The 18,403-nt window shown below is 37.7% G+C and overlaps 4 protein-coding genes across 6 annotated transcripts; all 4 read left to right on the forward strand.

Moving 5' to 3' along the window:
• Positions 1–353: 353 nt before the first annotated feature.
• On the forward strand, positions 354–8,839 carry LOC106334855 (inositol hexakisphosphate and diphosphoinositol-pentakisphosphate kinase 2). 3 transcript variants are annotated; one of them, XM_013773235.1, is made up of 30 exons: positions 354–754; positions 914–973; positions 1,232–1,278; positions 1,485–1,568; positions 1,687–1,750; positions 1,922–2,075; positions 2,381–2,451; positions 2,586–2,690; positions 2,844–2,936; positions 3,133–3,207; positions 3,609–3,694; positions 3,820–4,026; positions 4,113–4,212; positions 4,298–4,368; positions 4,600–4,678; positions 4,814–4,972; positions 5,117–5,159; positions 5,303–5,385; positions 5,486–5,548; positions 5,628–5,702; positions 5,992–6,117; positions 6,367–6,608; positions 6,709–6,753; positions 6,842–6,908; positions 7,119–7,190; positions 7,320–7,564; positions 7,643–7,700; positions 7,912–8,079; positions 8,181–8,255; positions 8,391–8,636. In XM_013773235.1, the coding sequence occupies exons 1-30, from the start codon at positions 686–688 to the stop codon at positions 8,634–8,636; spliced, it is 3,132 nt and encodes a 1,043-aa protein (XP_013628689.1). In that variant the 5' UTR covers positions 354–685. The 3 variants fall into 3 exon arrangements, with proteins under 3 accessions (XP_013628689.1, XP_013628688.1, XP_013628690.1); XM_013773234.1 differs by having other exon boundaries at positions 686–772; positions 8,391–8,839; XM_013773236.1 differs by having other exon boundaries at positions 745–772; positions 900–973; positions 8,391–8,839.
• A 304-nt stretch (positions 8,840–9,143) lies between these two features.
• Positions 9,144–11,652, forward strand: LOC106334856 (probable receptor-like protein kinase At5g15080). Its single transcript, XM_013773237.1, has 6 exons — positions 9,144–9,664; positions 9,869–10,215; positions 10,285–10,420; positions 10,511–10,647; positions 10,722–10,845; positions 10,928–11,652. Exons 1-6 carry the CDS (start codon positions 9,418–9,420, stop codon positions 11,449–11,451), a joined length of 1,515 nt encoding a protein of 504 aa, XP_013628691.1. The 5' UTR covers positions 9,144–9,417; the 3' UTR covers positions 11,452–11,652.
• Positions 11,653–12,118: 466 nt separating this feature from the next.
• On the forward strand, positions 12,119–14,333 carry LOC106332735 (probable pectate lyase 19). The gene is made up of 4 exons (XM_013771226.1): positions 12,119–12,451; positions 12,527–13,289; positions 13,567–13,812; positions 13,905–14,333. Exons 1-4 carry the CDS (start codon positions 12,258–12,260, stop codon positions 14,127–14,129), a joined length of 1,428 nt encoding a protein of 475 aa, XP_013626680.1. The 5' UTR covers positions 12,119–12,257; the 3' UTR covers positions 14,130–14,333.
• Positions 14,334–15,610: 1,277 nt separating this feature from the next.
• On the forward strand, positions 15,611–17,523 carry LOC106331938 (plant cysteine oxidase 1). Its single transcript, XM_013770379.1, has 5 exons — positions 15,611–16,035; positions 16,117–16,244; positions 16,334–16,463; positions 16,945–17,166; positions 17,266–17,523. Exons 1-5 carry the CDS (start codon positions 15,765–15,767, stop codon positions 17,391–17,393), a joined length of 879 nt encoding a protein of 292 aa, XP_013625833.1. The 5' UTR covers positions 15,611–15,764; the 3' UTR covers positions 17,394–17,523.
• Positions 17,524–18,403: the final 880 nt, after the last annotated feature.

The raw sequence follows: 18,403 nt of genomic DNA on the forward strand, positions 1-18,403 counted from the left end.
TGGATTACAATATATTTTGACGAGAGACACCGTGGAGCATTTCGATTACTTTTACAAGTTTATGGCTGCTAAAGAGAATAAAATAATTAAACTATTTTAATACGCGTTATATTGACTTTACTCATTTAGACATTTAAGAGAACTTCCTAAAAAGAACAGCGTGAATATTATTATGTAGTACACCACTATTCAATATTTTCCCAAATAGTTTTTGCATAGTTGGTTTTGCTTGTGGGTCGGTGACTAATTAAAATATTCGTAAGCTTACTTTTTAATAACAAACAAAATCTATATATATATATACCCTCTAACAATATGCTAAAATCAAATAATTATTATTTTAGTCAATTCAATGCAACGCCCCTGACGCCTGAATCTCCTCTCTCTCTCTCTCTCTCCTCGTGCCTTTACAGCACTACTGTCTATTGCTCTGCTTGCGTTTATCGTTTTCCCCAGTAACGTCTCTTCCGACTTTTTCTCCGCGAGATCTCGCATTTGCTCTCTCTCGATTGATCCTATCTTAGTCGCGTCCATGATTCACGTGATTTCGTCTCTGTTTGTGCTTTTTCTTCGATATAACCGAACGAATTTCTGATTGCGTGTTTGCGAATCCCCGAGACAAGAGAGTGAATTGTTGAACGAAAGGGGAGAAGAGGTGGTGCGTATAGGTGATCTCGAGTTAAGAATGGGGATGGAAGAAGGAGCTGGTGTTGATAAGAAGATAACGGTTGGAGTTTGCGTCATGGAAAAGAAGGTGAAATGCAGCCCCGAGGTTTTCTTTCCCTTTCGTGCTCGTGTTTTCGCTCTGATGAACAGATGATTGCGATTGATTTTGTTTGAATCCTCACTCCCCCCCGAGCAAATCTGATACCGAGCTTGATTTTTTTTTTCACTCATAGATTGTTCGTTGCAGGTTTTCTCGGCTCCCATGGGACAAATCATGGATAGATTGCAAGCGTTTGGCGAATTTGAGGTAACTCTCACTTTCTCTCGATTGATGAACAGAATCACTGATTTTTTTCTTTCTCAGGGTGTGATTTGATGATTCAGAGCCTGTAGTTTGTTCTTCCACTTAGAGAAATGAATATGCCTTTAGTTTTGTGATTCCAATTCGTTGTCGTTTTTGGTCGTCACAGATTCTATGGTGTAGACTTTTTTTAATTATTTTTATTACCCCCTTTTGCTTGTGGGACGTGATCTCATGGAAACTCTGTTACAACTTTATTGCTAGATCATTCATTTTGGGGACAAGGTTATTCTTGAAGATCCTGTAGAAAGGTATGTGTGTGAACGTTTGCGTTTTTTAACATTTGGTTTTGTGCTATTTTGTATCATATTTATATTTTAATTGGCCTGATGCATGGATTTGTTAACACTTTAATTTATTTAATTAATTAGTTCATTAGGAGAATGTTTACTTAAAGGTTATTTAAGTACAGTTAGATTCTGGGACCAATACCTCACCAGGGATTTTCCTGTTTCAGTTGGCCGATTTGTGATTGTCTGATTGCTTTCCATTCCTCTGGATATCCTCTTGAGAAAGTTCAAGCATATTCTTCTTTAAGAAAGTGAGTTATATACCTTTTTGACTTTTGTTGATAGTTCAGTAAACTGCTCTCTTTTACCGGTCGGATTTAGTTGAGTTTAGATTTTGAGGTCGTCTTTTTCAATCTTCTTATGATTCAGGCCCTTTTTAGTGAATGATTTGGACCCGCAATACCTTCTTCATGATCGCCGGAAAGTGTATGAGGTATGCGTTTTAGACTGCATAAGAGTGCATCTCGAATCACCATATTATTTCTACTTTTCATGCCTCCCACTCATTTCTTTTTTCCTACAGATTTCCATTGTTCATGAAAACGAATATCTACATGCTTTCTTCTTAAAATAATAAATTATTGTATTTATGTGCACCCTGTAGCATCTGGAGATGTATGGTATCCCAGTTCCTAGATATGCTTGTGTCAATAGAAAAGTACCCAACCAAGACCTTGATTATTTCGTCGAGGATGAAGATTTTGTTGAGGTTAAAGGTGAACGATTCTGGAAGCCATTTGTGGAGAAGCCCGTCAATGGTCAGTTTCTCTTTTCACATCTTTGATCTCTCTAATTGTTTGCTGTTTCTCTGAATTTTTTTCGTTTGGGGGGGGGGGGGGGTAATCTTTTTTTTCATATATTGTACTTCAGTGTTCTCTCTTCAATATGCACCGTATGTAAATGATAAATGAATCTTAAATTGGTCGAGATTCCTTGTTTTGATGGTATTAGGTTAGTCTAATCGTTTTTGGCTATCAGCCTTGATCCTCTTTTTTTTTTCCTTTTCTGACTTGCAGTTATTTTTACTGTCCACTAATAATTGACATTTTTTGTGCTTGTAAAGGAGATGACCATAGCATAATGATATACTACCCTAGCTCAGCAGGTGGAGGAATGAAAGAATTGTTTCGTAAGGTACTCCATCTTTCTTCCGAACTTGGCTATTCTAGGATTGAACTGTGTAGTTGAACATATTGTAATAATTTATGGCCCATAACTGTGGCTTTTCTAGGATTGAACTATCTTTCTGACCCAAGTTTTTGTTTTAGGTTGGGAATCGTTCAAGTGAATTTCATCCTGAGGTCAGAAGAGTAAGGAGAGAAGGTTCTTATATATATGAGGAGTTTATGCCTACTGGAGGAACTGATGTCAAGGTTGTGATTCTGATTCTTCTAGATAAGAGAATTCTGTTATAGTCTAAGTTCCAGGCAACTTAATCTTTTTAATGCATTGCAATGTGTTTTTAGACTCTTGTCGTTATCCAGGAAGTTTATATTTTGAAAGTTTCTGTTTACCCTGAAATGCAGGTCTACACTGTGGGTCCCGAATATGCACACGCTGAAGCAAGAAAGTCGCCTGTTGTTGATGGTGTTGTTATGAGAAACCCAGATGGAAAGGAAGTAAGTCTGCCGATCATTATGAAACCGTTCCACATATGAAACCTAACGTGGCTCTTCTCTCATTAAGAATGGAGCTACGGTTAACAGGGTACCAAAGGCTGTCGATTAAATAAGAGGAATCGTAGCTTGTGTTTCATGAACGTATAGAAACGCTGATGTTCAAACTTTGATCTGGTATTGTAATTTAATTGGACAGGTGAGGTATCCAGTTTTGCTTACACCTGCTGAGAAGCAAATGGCGAGAGAAGTTTGCATTGCATTTAGGCAAGCGGTATGTTGGAATTCCAGTTATCTGGCTGTCATTGTGTCTTCACTTCCTCATTATTCTCTATCATAATTCTTAGATTTAAGATCGCTGAGTTGAAATGTAAATTACCATTGAACTGATTTAAATGCTCTTTTTCATACTCGCCTCCACAATAGCATCCGTGGTAACTACTTACTTCCAGTGTAATTTGTTAGCAGGAATGATTACTTAGTGTGACTAAAAGATACTCTAATTTAATTTCTCTATTGGTCAGTTACTGCTTCCAACTAAATGCTTGGGAACGTGATACAAATTATCTTCTAATAGAAGGACAAGCATACACACATGTTGTTGGTTTTTCCAGGAAAAACGGAAGATGTTATTGCTTGATGACATGCTTAACGCAGTCATTTTCATGTTACCAGGTCTGTGGATTTGATCTCTTACGATCTGAGGGAAGTTCATACGTTTGTGACGTTAATGGATGGAGTTTTGTGAAGAACTCTTATAAGTGAGTACTAGTCTGGACTTTTATTTCGCTTCGGACTGTTGTTTCAATTATATCTTCATAGGGAAAATCACAAATCATAATTCTATCATACTCCATTGAAGTCTTTAGTTCTCTTTCTCTGTAAGGTACTACGACGATGCTGCTTGTGTGCTGCGGAAAATGTTTTTGGATGCAAAGGCTCCTCATCTTTCTTCGACAGTTCCTCCCATTCTGCCATGGAAGATCAATGAACCTGTCCTATCTAACGAAGGTTTAACTCGCCAAGGAAGTGGCATCATTGGAACATTTGGGCAGTCGGAAGAGCTACGCTGTGTCATTGCTGTTATTCGGCAGTATGTCTAAGCATATGATCACCTGTCCTCTTTAAACTCCTCTATATTCACCCAGGCTCTGAGTTGTGTTTAACTTCTCTTGGCAGCGGTGATAGAACCCCTAAGCAAAAAGTGAAACTAAAAGTTACAGAGGAAAAACTGTTAAACCTGATGCTGAAGTACAATGGAGGAAAGCCAAGAGCTGAGGTAAGAGGCGCAGGCTTTTTCTATCTTCATATTCTTTCGTTTACAGTGATTTTCTTATTCTGTGCATTTTTATTCTGACTTGCAGACAAAACTTAAAAGTGCCGTCGAATTGCAAGATCTATTGGATGCTACAAGAATGTTAATTCCTCGTACAGGGTACACCTCTGATAGTGATCTTATGACTTCCTGTATTGATCATTTTCCTTGCGTGAGTCCTTACTACTGACCATAGCCAATGGATCCATGGATTTCCTGTCTAGGTTGATAGATATGAAAGAGCTTACCTCATTCTTGGAACAGTCCTGATGTTTCTGTTAAATATTCTCCAGCTGCGTCCCTACTACCTAGTTACCTAATTACCTTATTGTATTTCTGTTTGATGTTTAGACCAGGTGAAACTGATAGTGATGCAGAAGACCTTGAACATGCTGACAAGCTTCGGCAAGTGAAAGCTGTTCTTGAAGAGGTTAAAAATTATTTTCCTTTTCTCTGAGCTGTATCTTTATGCAGCCCATTGTCGTTCTGTTGAATATAGTCCTTCTACCCAATAGCAGCTACATTGTTACCTCCGTCTCATGTCGTAGATGTGTAAAACGTGCAGGGTGGACATTTCTCTGGCATATACAGAAAGGTTCAGCTAAAGCCGCTGAAATGGGAAAAAGTAACAAAAGGTGATGGTGAAGGTGAAGAAGAACGCCCAGTGGAGGCTCTTATGGTTCTGAAATATGGGGGTGTTCTAACTCATGCTGGTCGAAAGCAGGTAAAAATGTTTTTTGGTATCGGAAGATGATGTTAAATTCAAACTTCAGTGATGGTATTGCTAATGGACTTCGAACGTAGGACATTTAAACATCATTGCAGAGGGTTGACGTATTCCTTAATGTTTGCTTGCTTCTTTCCACAGGCAGAAGAACTTGGTAGATACTTTCGGAACAATATGTATCCAGGTGACAACAGGCACTTGATTTGCTTCCATTTGTCCGATCATTTCATGTTCCTTTTTCCATATATCTCATACAATTTTGAAATAATTCATTCATTGTATGTTTTATTTCTTACTGGTTTAGAACTAAACTGGACATGCTTGCAGGTGAAGGTACCGGTTTGCTCCGTCTCCATAGTACATACCGTCATGACCTTAAAATTTACAGTTCTGACGAGGGACGTGTTCAGGTACAACTTTATACGGATTTAGTAGTGAAGATGGACCATAGAGGATTGAGATATTACACTCAGTCTTTTGTATATTCTTCATCTGTTGCACTGCTTGCAGATGTCTGCCGCTGCTTTTGCTAAAGGCCTGCTTGACCTAGAAGGGCAGCTGACCCCAATCCTGGTTTGCCGTTTTCTTTTACCAGGGTAGTACCGTACTTGGCATTCTCATAATCATTAAATTTTTTAATTTCTTATTTTAGGTTTCTCTGGTTAGCAAGGACTCTTCCATGTTGGATGGCCTTGATACTGCGAGCACTGAAATGGAAGAAGCCAAGGTTTTTCCCTCTCTTTATTGACAACTTAATTGTGGATACAGCAGATATGAGACGAACGAAAGCCTGTTTTGGTACACGTTTTTGGTGTACGTCTGAAGCATCAACCAATAATCAATAGTGACATGCATAGCGTTCTAGATTGCTCATCTGATGTTTGAACCTTTTTTTCATGCATGCTTTGGATTGTGGAATTTCATCTGCGTAAAATAGGGTGAACTATACTCTCAAATATGCATTAAACAGTCATGTGTAACTAAGCTTTGAATTCCTTTCCTAACTTGTCTTTCAGGCTCAGTTGAATGAGATCATTACCGCTGGCACAAAGTTGGTACATGATTACGTCTCTTCTGAATTACCTTGGATGATCGATGGGGCTGGACTTCCTCCTCACGCTGATGAGCACCTGCCTGAATTGGTACTCACATTTTTTCTGCAAACTTAAGTCTATTAGCATCTTCTAATCTGAAGATCTTTCTGGCATATCTACTGTTAATGGCATATTTCAAAGGCCATCGTCAGTATCATTTGCATGTTTCTTCCATTTTTTACTAGTATTATCCTCTTATCTTCTGAAAGCGAGTGCACATCGATAGAAAAAGGTTTTGCTGGAGATCACAAAATATATACTAAACGTTACTTGTCTCTTTACTTTCTAAATAAATAGATAAAACTAGCTAAAAAGGTGACTGAACAAGTGAGGCTACTTGCAAAAGATGAAGAGGAGAATCACACTGAGCCTAGTGCTTATGATTTAGCCCCTCCCTATGATCAAGCAAAGGCCCTTGGCAAGTCAAACATTGACGTTGGCCGGATTGCTGCTGGACTACCTTGTGGTAGTGAAGGATTCCTTTTGATGTATGCTCGGTGGAAAAAACTCGAAAGGGATCTCTACAACGAAAGAAGAGAGTAAGTGTATATATATTAGGACTTACCAATATGCTTGTTTGTCATCCTTATTTCTGCATGAGGTTTTCTGAATGACACTGATGGTTGGGATTAAATGCAGCCGGTTTGACATAACGCAGATTCCTGATGTTTACGATTCATGCAAGTAAGCTTTGCATTTCAGTTTATTATATACTAGTGCTAGCTTATAACTTCTCCATTCTGAGTATCCTACAATGTGTTATTAATACCAGGTATGACCTGTTACATAATTCTCATCTCGACCTGAAAGGACTAGACGAACTCTTCAAAATTGCTCAGGTATGAACTGAATAAAAACTTGATGTCTTCTCTCTCACTTTCTGAAACTTAAATGGTACTTACCAATGTACCGCTTTACTACCAATACCGAGCCATGCATCGTAGATTTCCAGATTCAAATTGTGCAATTGTTACATCTCTGTTTATCTCTGTTTTGCATTTCGATCATGGACTATGTTGATTAGAGCCAGTTATGTGTTGTGGTTGCAGTTACTTGCAGACGGTGTAATACCAAATGAGTATGGGATCAATCCACAGCAGAAGCTCAAAATCGGTTCAAAGGTGGGCTTCTCAACGTGGAATTCTAATTCCCACAAAGGCATATAATGTCTAATCTTTCACTCATGGGGGATCCATGGTTTTTGCAGATGGTCTAATTGCTTAATTTCTTTTTATTTTCTGTCTTTAAAGATTGCTCGTCGCTTGCTTGGCAAAATCTTGATCGATTTGAGGAATACTCGAGAAGAGGCCATGAGTGTTGCTGAACTGAAGAACAGTCAAGACCAAGTCTCAGTGTCATTATATTCGTCGAAAAAGGAGGATAGATATAGTCAACCGAAACTTTACATTAAAAGCGATGAGTTGAAACGGCCTACCAACGGAGAGAATAAAGATGAAGATGATGATAAAGAAACCAAATATCGACTAGATCCAAAGTAACTCAAAATTCTCTTTCCTGCTTAAATGTCTTCATATCTTGTCTATATTTCTCAGTTTTATCGTTTTCCCTTTAGGTATGCAAATGTCATGACGCCTGAACGTCATGTGAGGACACGCCTTTACTTCACATCTGTGAGTTCCTTCTTCCATTCCTTATTTACTGGACATGCAAAGCTTCCGGCTAGAAGAAATAGAAAAACTTAATTTTCATTTCATGTGACTTTATGCTCTTTTGGCATGAGACTGATATATTGCTAGATCATGCAACTATGTAGCATTATAATCAGTGTGACACAAGTGGGTTCATTTATACATAACTTTTTTGGTATGTAATGATTAACAGGAATCACATATTCATTCTCTGATGAACGTTCTACGGTATTGTAACCTGGACGAATCTCTTCAAGGAGAAGAAAGTCTCGTCTGCCAAAGCGCACTGGAACGCCTTTGTAAGACCAAAGAACTTGATTACATGAGCTACATTGTCCTACGGCTGTTCGAGAACACTGAGGTTTACAATGCACCTGCCTTTTTCTCATTTTTTTACACTCATGATTTCAAGTTATTATACTTATATGTCACCGAAACATATAACACCGTTGTTACCTGCAGGAATCTCTGGAAGACCCGGAACGATTCAGAATCGAACTTACATGTAGCCGTGGCGCAGATTTGTCTCCCTTAGAGGTATGTAAAAGCAAAGACTAGACTCTTGTTCATGGTGGTTTCTTATTGTGGGCATTCAATGAAGTGGATAACAACCTGCCTACTTTGTTGTTTTATTGACAAAAAATGGTTTGAATGTATGCTTTGTTGCAACAGAAGAAGGACGAGGAAGCTAAGTCGTTACTAAGGGAACACACACTTCCAATAATGGGACCAGAGAGGCTTCAAGAGGTTGGTTCGTGTTTGACACTGGAGACAATGGAGAAGATGATACGTCCATTTGCAATGCCGCCAGAGGATTTTCCTCCGCCGTCAATTCCGGCTGGTTTCTCCGGTTACTTTTCGAAAAGCGCCGCCGTGCTCGAGCGTCTTGTAAAACTCTGGCCCTTCAACAAGAACTAAACCTCTAATAGACAAAGCTAAAAATAGGCAACAAATTAGACGACTGGCCGACTAATCCATTTCCTTTTAAATTTAGACAATTTTTGTTTTTATTTTCTAATTGAGTAAACTAAAATCTTCAATTTTTTGGTTTTGATCTTTAGTTGATAATTGTTCTGAATAATTCCTGTTTTGGGTTAGCAATATATGCAATTTCGAAGCTAGTATATTCTCAAAACAAAGATCATTTTAATTGGATGCATCACGTATACGCAACACGTATACCGAAAAAGAGGAAAGAAAAGGGAATGGAATACGTTTCGTACCTAATAATATCCCAAAGAATAATAAGCAGTGTTTGATAAATTGGTGGTTCCAAGCAGACAAAAATAAAACACACCAAACGCATATCCCAGGACCAGGAGATTTGAAACCAATAATCACTCTTGTAGGTAGCTAATAATTACTGAATTAATTAATCAATAAACGGGTCATTAAACTGTTTATAATTTCAACTATGTTTACTGTAGAAGCATATGTGAAAAAAATTCTCACTTTTCCTTAAGCTTCTCTCTCTCTCCTCTCTTCTGCACATCTTCTCTCTCTCACCGGAGACATCAATTCCTCCTTTTTGACTAAAATTGCGCGACTTGGGGCTTTGATCCATTCCCTTAGTGAATCTCACTTCCTCTCTCTCTCTCTCTCTAGTTCCCCTTTAGGGTTTGTTCTTCTTCGATTCTTCCAAAGCTATACTATGTTGGTCTGATCAAAACAAATCATCTGCGTAACTGTGTTTGGTGAGATGGCTTTGAACGATACTGATCCTGTCAAAGCTCAATCGAAGAAGAAAGCTAACGAGACCGAGCATCAGAAAAGGAAGAAGAACGATGTCGTTAGCAAAAGTAAAGGCGAAACCTTTGAAGAAGAAGATGAAGAAAGAGAAGAACCAAGTGGGTGCTGGGTCAAGTTCAGGTTCATGATTGGCTGCTTACCTTCGAAATCAGACCTTGATGCTTCATCTTCTTCTCTCTACGCCACTACCAGCACAGGTAAAACTCAAAGTCTTGACCTTCGAATCGAAAAATGAAAACTTTCGTTGTGGTTTTTTTTTTTTTAATTTCCATATTTATCTTTCCATCTAGGGTTTGACAACTTGTGTTATTACCAAAGTTAGGAACTTTGGAGTTAAGGGTCACTTTATTCACTTGACTTGTGGGATGATCTGTGGTTATGTTTTTTGTTTTTGTTTTTAGTGACTACAATGGAAAGTAAATCAGCAAATGAGAAATCAACTGATCAACCAGCTGGTCCTGTTTCCTCAACCACAACGACCAGCAACGCAGGAAGCTCTTCATCGACACCAATGATCAGCGAAGAGCTCAAGGCTTATTCTAACCTGAGGAACTTTACTTTCAATGACCTTAAGCTAGCTACTAGAAACTTCAGACCAGAGAGTCTTCTCGGAGAAGGAGGTTTTGGTTGCGTCTTTAAAGGATGGATCGAAGAAAACGGTACTGCTCCTGTTAAACCCGGTACTGGGCTTACTGTTGCTGTCAAAACGTTGAATCCTGATGGACTTCAAGGTCACAAAGAGTGGCTTGTAAGAGAACAATCTCTTCTCTTTTTCTTTCTTTGTTATCACTTTTAATGTGTGGTCTTGCATTTGTAGGCTGAGATCAATTTCCTTGGTAACCTTCTTCATCCGAATCTAGTGAAGCTGGTTGGTTATTGCATTGAAGATGATCAAAGGCTGCTTGTTTACGAGTTCATGCCTCGAGGAAGCTTGGAGAATCATCTTTTCAGAAGTATGTGAAACCCACACAGCCTCATATAGATTCACAAACCATTTCATTGTTGTTCAATGTTTAATCCTTTTTTTTTCTTGTGTTCCAAAGGGTCGTTGCCTCTTCCTTGGTCTATCCGGATGAAGATTGCAGTAGGTGCTGCAAAAGGTCTCAGCTTCCTCCATGAAGAAGCTTTAAAGCCTGTCATTTATCGAGATTTCAAAACCTCAAACATCTTACTTGATGCAGTATGTATCCTTTACTCTTATCCATTTACATGAGAACACTTTTAGATTTATTATTTTTTCTCATTTTTTTTAAGGACTACAATGCAAAACTATCTGATTTTGGACTTGCCAAAGACGCTCCTGATGAAGGCAAAACACATGTCTCTACTCGAGTTATGGGTACATATGGTTACGCTGCTCCTGAGTATGTAATGACTGGTGAGTGTCCTATCTGTTTGCATCCATTTACTTAGTTTTGTTTCCATCTTTATTGATTTGCTTTCCCATTGAACTCTTTAAGGTCACTTGACATCAAAGAGCGATGTGTATAGTTTCGGTGTGGTTCTCCTCGAAATGCTGACTGGACGACGTTCCATGGACAAGAACCGCCCAAACGGCGAACACAACTTAGTGGAATGGGCAAGACCGCATCTACTCGACAAAAGAAGGTTTTACCGGTTGCTCGATCCAAGACTCGAGGGCCATTTCTCGATCAAAGGCGCTCAAAAGGTGACTCAGCTCGCTGCACAGTGTCTGAGCCGTGACCCCAAGATTAGGCCAAAGATGAGTGACGTCGTCGAAGCGCTCAAACCACTTCCTCATCTTAAAGACATGGCGAGCTCTTCTTACTACTTTCAGACGATGCAAGCCGAGCGTTTGAAAAACGGGTCGGGTCGGTCTCAGGGAGGAGGAAACGGGTTTGGATCAAGAAACGGGCAGCCGCAGCCTGTGTTTAGGACGCTGTCTAGTCCTCATGGTCAACATGGTTCTTCGCCTTATCGGCATCAGGTGCCTTCTCCAAAGCCTAAAGGAGCAACTACATAAAGCTCTCTTGTGTGGACAAAAGCCTAAATGGTCAAAAAAGCTTTTATCGTTTTTTTTCTAAGCGGCAAGGAGATAAATTTTTAACTAATGATGTTATGGTAAACTCTTTGATGGATTAATGTAAAAAAAACGATGGAGAACGGTGAATCCAATTGGGTTGTTATGGAAGTCTGATTTTAATGTGAAACTATAGTTATCTAATTTGGTTCAGAATATTTTAAGATTTGATTCATACATAGGTCAAAGTTTCATAACCCATAAAACATTCAATTAATTTTTAGTTCTTGTTAATATAAATTAATAATATGAAATGAATGACCTTTATGAACAAAGAAATATAAGTCTAGATTTTTTATTGAAATAATAATAGATCATAGTTAATGTAAAATTTATCCAAAATATGGGAGCATTTAAAACAAATCCTATTTATGTCCCAACAAACCTAAAACTAAAAATAAATTGGGTGCTAAATATAATAATTAAAAAATAAAATATAGAAATTGCCCACAAATAAAAATGACCCATCATTAGCGGTAACTTTCTAAAACTAGAGAGTGCTTCTCGAGCAAGTTTATCTAAACACCACTCGTTCACGTTTCTAAAAACTCGCAGTACGGTCCATCATCTAAAGGCTATATAGGCTTCCAAAGAAGTAGATAAATTAAACAGAAAACGATCAATGTTTTAAAGCTTAATAATTCCCCATTTTAATCTTAATCCCTTAAGAAAACAGGGGAAAACTTATATCTAAAAATAAAACTGTTTCTTTCTTAGAGAAAAAAGAGACCAAACAAATATTTTTAAAGATGGTTATGGCTAGCCTGTTAAAGTTGATGTTAGTGTTTTGTATTGCTGGTCTGATTCCGACCATACAAGCCGACATGTCTGAGTTGGACGAATATTGGTCCCAAAGAGCCGACGAGGCCCGAGAGTTTACTCTTCAAGCTTATCATTCTGATCCTTATGAAATCATCGATCACTTTCACGAACGTCATTACGAGTAAGTCAAAGTTTATATACCAAAAAAACATTACTAATGTTTGATTCTTGTGTTTTGGTTTGGTGTGTAATAAAGCAACTCTACTGATATTACACCGACCGAGGAAGCTAGCAACGCTAAGCCTGAAGAGGTGGAAAATGAAGTCATTGAAATGGTCGGATCCGGAGATAACTCGACGAACAGCACGAGACGAAGCTTAAGAGGCAAAGGCAAAGGAAAATGGAGTAAGCTCAAGGGACCGTGTACCGCAAGTAACCCTATAGATAAATGTTGGCGTTGCCGTAAGAACTGGGCTAAGCGTCGCAAGAAGCTTGTCAAATGTGTACGTGGGTTCGGACACATGACGGTCGGTGGAAAACATGGACGCATCTACGTGGTCACAAGCAACCTCGACGAGGACGTGGTGAACCCTGAACCCGGGACGTTGCGTCACGCCGTGATTCAGGAGGAGCCTCTCTGGATCATTTTCAAGAACGATATGAGCATTCGTTTAAACCAAGAGCTTATGATTAATAGCTTCAAGACCATCGATGCGCGAGGAGCTAATGTCCATATCGCGCATGGCGCGGGGGTCACGATGCAGTTTGTTAGACATGTTATTATCCATGGGTTGCATATTCACCACATATCTGAGAGTAGCGGTGGTATGATCCGTGACTCGGCGGACCATTTCGGAATGAGGACTAGAGCCGATGGGGACGGTTTGTCTATATACGGTTCGTCTAACATTTGGCTTGACCATGTCTCCATGTCGCAATGTCAAGATGGACTCATTGATGCCATTGTTGGATCCACTGCCATTACAATCTCCAACTCTCACTTCACTCACCACAACGACGTAAACATTCATTATCCATATAATCTAAATTATTTTATTCCATCATTAAAAACAATATTTACTGAATTATAAACATTTTTAGGTTATTCTTAATATTTTTTATAATTTTGAGGTCATACGATTTAAATATAATAACTTTTAAAATATTTGGAGCTAAGATAAATATTTCATCCGATTGTACCCAAAACTGGTAGTGCCTAGAACCAGTTCTGCTACTAGCCTATCGTAAGTTATAAACTAGTATTTGTTATTTTATTGGGATTTTTTGCTTGTGTAGGTGATGTTGCTTGGTGCTCAAAACACTTATGACTTAGACAAAAAGATGCAAGTCACAGTGGCTTATAACCATTTTGGTAAAGGACTTGTGCAGAGGATGCCAAGGATCAGGTGGGGATTTGTTCATGTTGTGAACAATGACTACACTCATTGGGAGCTGTACGCTATCGGAGGCAGTCAAAGTCCGACAATTCTCAGCCAAGGAAACCGATTCATTGCTCCTCCACACTTACCTCATTACAGAGAGGTAACTAAAACATTATAATAATGTGTAACAGTGCATAAATAAAAGTTCGGTTATAAGATTGTAAACTTAATGAAAAAATGTAACGTATGTAGGTGACAAAGAGAGACTATGCACCGGAAGAAGAGTGGAAACACTGGAACTGGAGATCTGAAAAAGATATATTCATGAACGGAGCTTATTTTAGACAATCTGGAAATCCTAATTACGAAACTGATCACACCAGACGAAACATGATTAAACCGAAAAATGGATACGCTGTTTCAAAGCTGACCAAATACGCAGGAGCACTTGATTGCAGAGTCGGAAGACGCTGTTAGACCATTTCCTTTTTGATTACTTGTCTGAATTAAAGACAACAAACGTTTTTGATTTTTTTTTGCTTCTATCTAGTTCAGGAAATAATGAATTAAGGGGTGAAAATGAAAAACGTTATAACTTGTAAATGTATTTTGTATTTTTCTGTATAAGAACAAAAAAAGAGATGTAAAAAAAGTAAGTAAATATAGCTAATTCTTGTACTACGTTTGATTTTGTGGTGATTTCTCTCTTCTTTGGTTCCTGTAGCTAATTAGGGACCCTTTTACATCTAATGAAGAGAAGCAAAAGATGAGAGATGATCCCATTAAGATAGGAAGATGGAATTACAAAAAACAACTGAAAGGAAAAGCTATAGGAACCTCATAAGTGACTCATGAAGCATTTCTCTTGAACATTACTAGTCCCTAGTGGCAGAACAAATCCATCTGCTCACCTAATAAACATACAATCGGAAAATGCACCAAAGAAAGTTAAACTTACATGTTATGGAAACATGGCATCAGCCAATGAGACCACATTGTATGGATGTACCACCCTCTCAGCTTCATTGACAAAATGCTGAATAGTGGATAAAGAAATGTTGCCAAAGAAGCCATAGTGAAAGTGGAACACAGAAAGATGTGTACTAGCCTCCATTCGCTATATAATTAGGTCTACTGCTTTTAAAATCTTTCAAACAACCTAAAAAAATATCTCACGCATTAAGTATTGTTGTCCACAAAACGTGTTGAAAAAGGGACGGATGTAAATGACATTCGAGGTTTCTAAACGTTAATATAATTGCTAGTTGCTTGCTCTTTATTAAAATAATAAATTTCAGCAGAGTCGGCAAGCAATACCAGGTTGTTGTGGGTTTTCAAGACTCAAAGATCTCAAATTATCAATATATATAGTTTGTAAATGGATAATTATAGTACCTACCAAAATAATACAAATAAATAAAATTGCCAAAGATATGAACTAATATATTTATAAGAAAAATAAAAATAATAAGAGCAAAGATTCCTAGTACAAACTACTAGCATTCCCATATAAACCGGGGGGGGGGGAGGGGCAAGTACAAAAAATTTCAGGGATAACCCCGGCATTTCCCTAAAAATACATATGAATGCTTTCAGTTAAAGCAAACATACAAAACAATTATAAGGTTCAACAGAAAAACCCAAATTAAATACTATAGTTTTTATATTCACACATGTGGAATTAATAAAATACAAACCAATAATTATATTTTTCTAAAAACACCATAACTGATGAATCAGCAATTCTGCGACCAAAATAAGTAATAAAAACTGGATCTCCGGTTAAGAATAACCGGATTTAAACGACCAAGCAAGTAGCACCTACGTATATGCCATAAATATATTTCTTTTTTGTTATGTATGCGTATTTCCATTTTGCCCCTTTGAGAAGACCGAAACGGATAAAAAAAGGAATCCGCTGTTTGAGACAAAACATAAGCCCATAGTAAGAAAAAGAACAGCCCCTGGTTTTGTCTCGATAATGGTATCTCTATCTTTTTTTCCCTGTTTTATATCTCATTCTTTCTCCTTAATCCCATTTTCATTACCAGATTCAGATTTTGATTTCGTGAACAAAGTCTCTGTCTTTCGGTGAGGGGGTTTGTGAGATTCATGGGGTTTGAAATGAAACCAGAGAAAGATGTTTTGAGTAAAGATCAATGTAAAGTTAAAAGCCCTAATCCAAACTCTGTTAATTCACCTCATATCAAAAAGAAGAAGAAGAAGAAGAAGAGGGGGATGCGACGGAAGAGGAGTGATTCTCCGGCGTATGAGATCACTCCGGTGCGGCGGCTGTTTGATACCTGCAAGGAAGTGTTCTCCAATGGCGGCCCTGGAGTCATTCCTTCTGAAGATAAAATCCAACAGCTACGAGACATTCTTGGTATTGTAATTTCGATTCAAATCTCATTGATTTTGTTCTGGGTTTTCTATTTTGATTTGAGTTTGATTATGTAATATGTAGATAATATGAAACCAGAGGATGTCGGGTTAGCTCCGACCATGCCGTATTTCCGACCAGACTACGGACCAGAGGATGGGTCTTCGCCACCAATAACGTACCTGCATCTACACCAATGCGAACAATTCTCGGTAATGTCACCAAACACACAACACACTCACGGTTTTGTCCTTTTTCTTGTGGTGTAAGTAATCATGATTAGGGTTTTTTTTATTGGCAGATTGGGATTTTTTGTTTGCCGCCTTCGGGTGTCATTCCTCTTCATAACCATCCAGGGATGACAGTTTTTAGCAAGCTTCTCTTTGGTACAATGCACATCAAGTCCTATGATTGGGTGGCTGATGCTCCAAGTAAGTTTACTTTCTTCCCAAGAAAACTTATTAGGGTTCATTAGATATTTGAAGATAAGTAAGTCACTTTTAACTTCTTACCTCTTAAGATATAATCCCAATTTAGCAAAAAAGGTTATAGGTTTTGATTAGTGATAATACTTGGAATGGTAGCGTTGAAGTTTTTTTTTATGCTGTTTCTACTCAAAAAGTCAAAAACGAATCTCAATGAAATAGATTGGTCCATCTACCTTAAATAGTATTATAGGTCTCATCTCACTGATGTGATGATGACTCAAATCTCACTTTAGGACCGACCACATACTCTTTATGTAGGTCATCATCCTACTTTTGTCAAAAATTTGGATTGGTCTCAATAGGAACTAAAGATTAATTCTCTGTCCCTTTTTCTATAGGTGCTGAATGTTATACAATTCCATTTTCACGTTTTAAATTATTACAGTTCAAGACATTTATCGTTTAGTGATATCTCAATTCGCAGTGAGGGATCCGAAAACCAGGCTGGCGAAACTGAAGATGGACTCAGCGTTAACCGCACCATGCAACGCCTCCATTTTGTACCCGGAAGATGGTGGGAACATGCATAGGTTCACAGCCAGAACAGCGTGCGCGGTTCTAGACGTGCTTGGCCCTCCTTATTGCAATCCAGAAGGCAGACATTGTACTTACTTCCTAGAGTTCCCTTTGGACAACTTCTCATCAGGTCAGCTTTTTTTATACTTACTAGTCATAATAGCCTGTACACTGAGTTACATGTAACTAGACCAGATTGATAAAAAAAGTTTATCATGTTTTTTTTCAGAAAGAGATGACGTTTTGAGAGGTGGAGTTGAGAAAGAAGGTCATGCATGGTTGCAAGAAAGAGGTGATAATCCAGAGGATCTTAACGTAGTTGGAGCTTTATACACAGGCCCAAAGGTTGAGGATTGAGAGCTTTTCTATCTATTGCACTTTTCAGATTTGGAATCAGTTTTTTTTTATTTGTTGGACTTCTTAGTTTAAATTCTTCTTTGTACATAAAAAAGGAAAGGGAAACGAGAAAAATAATATATATTTTCTATTTTTAGCCAAAATAAAATAGACTTCGTATAGATTTGGCTTTGATATTTTCCGAGTTAGTGTTTAGAATCTGTTTTAGTTTACTTTAAATTTTGATTTATTCTTTCATTTTGATTAATTTGGTTTGGATCTCGATATACATGGTAGAATCCCATTTAAACTAAAAAGATTATTTTGTAAAATGGAATGAGATAAATAATGATTAGTGGAATAAAAATAGTGATGGTAAGCGAAAAAAGTTGTTCCCTCTGTTTCTCTCTTCTTATGAGGATGGATGGATAATATTCAGCTAAAAATGCTTTGTTTTCCCATCTATTATCTGAACTCTGCTGATTCTTCAACAAATACAATATATTTGTAGATGGTGTATTTTTTGGCTGAAACTAACAGAAATATATACCGAGATGTAATTTATTTCTCTATTCAGCCAACAGTATATTTGCAGCCTAAATTAGTTTCCAAACTGTTGGGGAAAATTGAGAATAACTGTTGGGGAAAATTGAGAATAATTAAGAGTGAATGTGTGGAATATACCCAATTAAAGTCCAAATTAGCAGAATGCCCATAATTATGGATAATCCAAAAATGAGTAACTTTTTGACACTGTGCGGACGAAAATATTCTCATGCTTTATCGAAAACAAGTAACTCTAGATTTATCAGCTAAATATTTATATAGTAGGTAACAATCTACATATCAACTAACATATCAGCTAATAATTTCAGTGTCTTCTAACAATCTATGTATCAAACAAATGTATCGACTAACAAATCATATATCAGTTAATGAAACTATTAACAATTAATTAGTTATCTATCAAATAGCCCCAAAACTATTTGTAATAGCTAATAGTAATACTTCATGTATCGATTAAGAATCCA

This window comes from Brassica oleracea, chromosome C3 (genome assembly GCF_000695525.1).
Source record: "Brassica oleracea var. oleracea cultivar TO1000 chromosome C3, BOL, whole genome shotgun sequence".
NCBI lineage: Eukaryota > Viridiplantae > Streptophyta > Magnoliopsida > Brassicales > Brassicaceae > Brassica > Brassica oleracea.

What these genes read in the sequence shown, in the direction of transcription:
- LOC106334855 (XM_013773234.1), top strand. Translation starts at nt 686, where the DNA reads ATGGGGATGGAAGAAGGAGCTGGTGTTGATAAGAAGATAACGGTTGGA. An exon ending in TTTGTGAAGAACTCTTATAA is followed by an intron (nt 3,695 to 3,819) that starts GTGAGTACTAGT and finishes TTTCTCTGTAAG; the next exon opens with GTACTACGACGATGCTGCTT. An exon ending in GATGTTTACGATTCATGCAA is followed by an intron (nt 6,754 to 6,841) that starts GTAAGCTTTGCA and finishes TATTAATACCAG; the next exon opens with GTATGACCTGTTACATAATT.
- LOC106334856 (XM_013773237.1), top strand. Translation starts at nt 9,418, where the DNA reads ATGGCTTTGAACGATACTGATCCTGTCAAAGCTCAATCGAAGAAGAAA. An exon ending in CTACGCCACTACCAGCACAG is followed by an intron (nt 9,665 to 9,868) that starts GTAAAACTCAAA and finishes TTTTGTTTTTAG; the next exon opens with TGACTACAATGGAAAGTAAA. An exon ending in GGAGAATCATCTTTTCAGAA is followed by an intron (nt 10,421 to 10,510) that starts GTATGTGAAACC and finishes TGTGTTCCAAAG; the next exon opens with GGTCGTTGCCTCTTCCTTGG.
- LOC106332735 (XM_013771226.1), top strand. Translation starts at nt 12,258, where the DNA reads ATGGTTATGGCTAGCCTGTTAAAGTTGATGTTAGTGTTTTGTATTGCT. An exon ending in ACTTCACTCACCACAACGAC is followed by an intron (nt 13,290 to 13,566) that starts GTAAACATTCAT and finishes TTGCTTGTGTAG; the next exon opens with GTGATGTTGCTTGGTGCTCA. An exon ending in ACTTACCTCATTACAGAGAG is followed by an intron (nt 13,813 to 13,904) that starts GTAACTAAAACA and finishes TAACGTATGTAG; the next exon opens with GTGACAAAGAGAGACTATGC.
- LOC106331938 (XM_013770379.1), top strand. Translation starts at nt 15,765, where the DNA reads ATGGGGTTTGAAATGAAACCAGAGAAAGATGTTTTGAGTAAAGATCAA. An exon ending in ACCAATGCGAACAATTCTCG is followed by an intron (nt 16,245 to 16,333) that starts GTAATGTCACCA and finishes TTTTATTGGCAG; the next exon opens with ATTGGGATTTTTTGTTTGCC. An exon ending in TTTGGACAACTTCTCATCAG is followed by an intron (nt 17,167 to 17,265) that starts GTCAGCTTTTTT and finishes GTTTTTTTTCAG; the next exon opens with AAAGAGATGACGTTTTGAGA.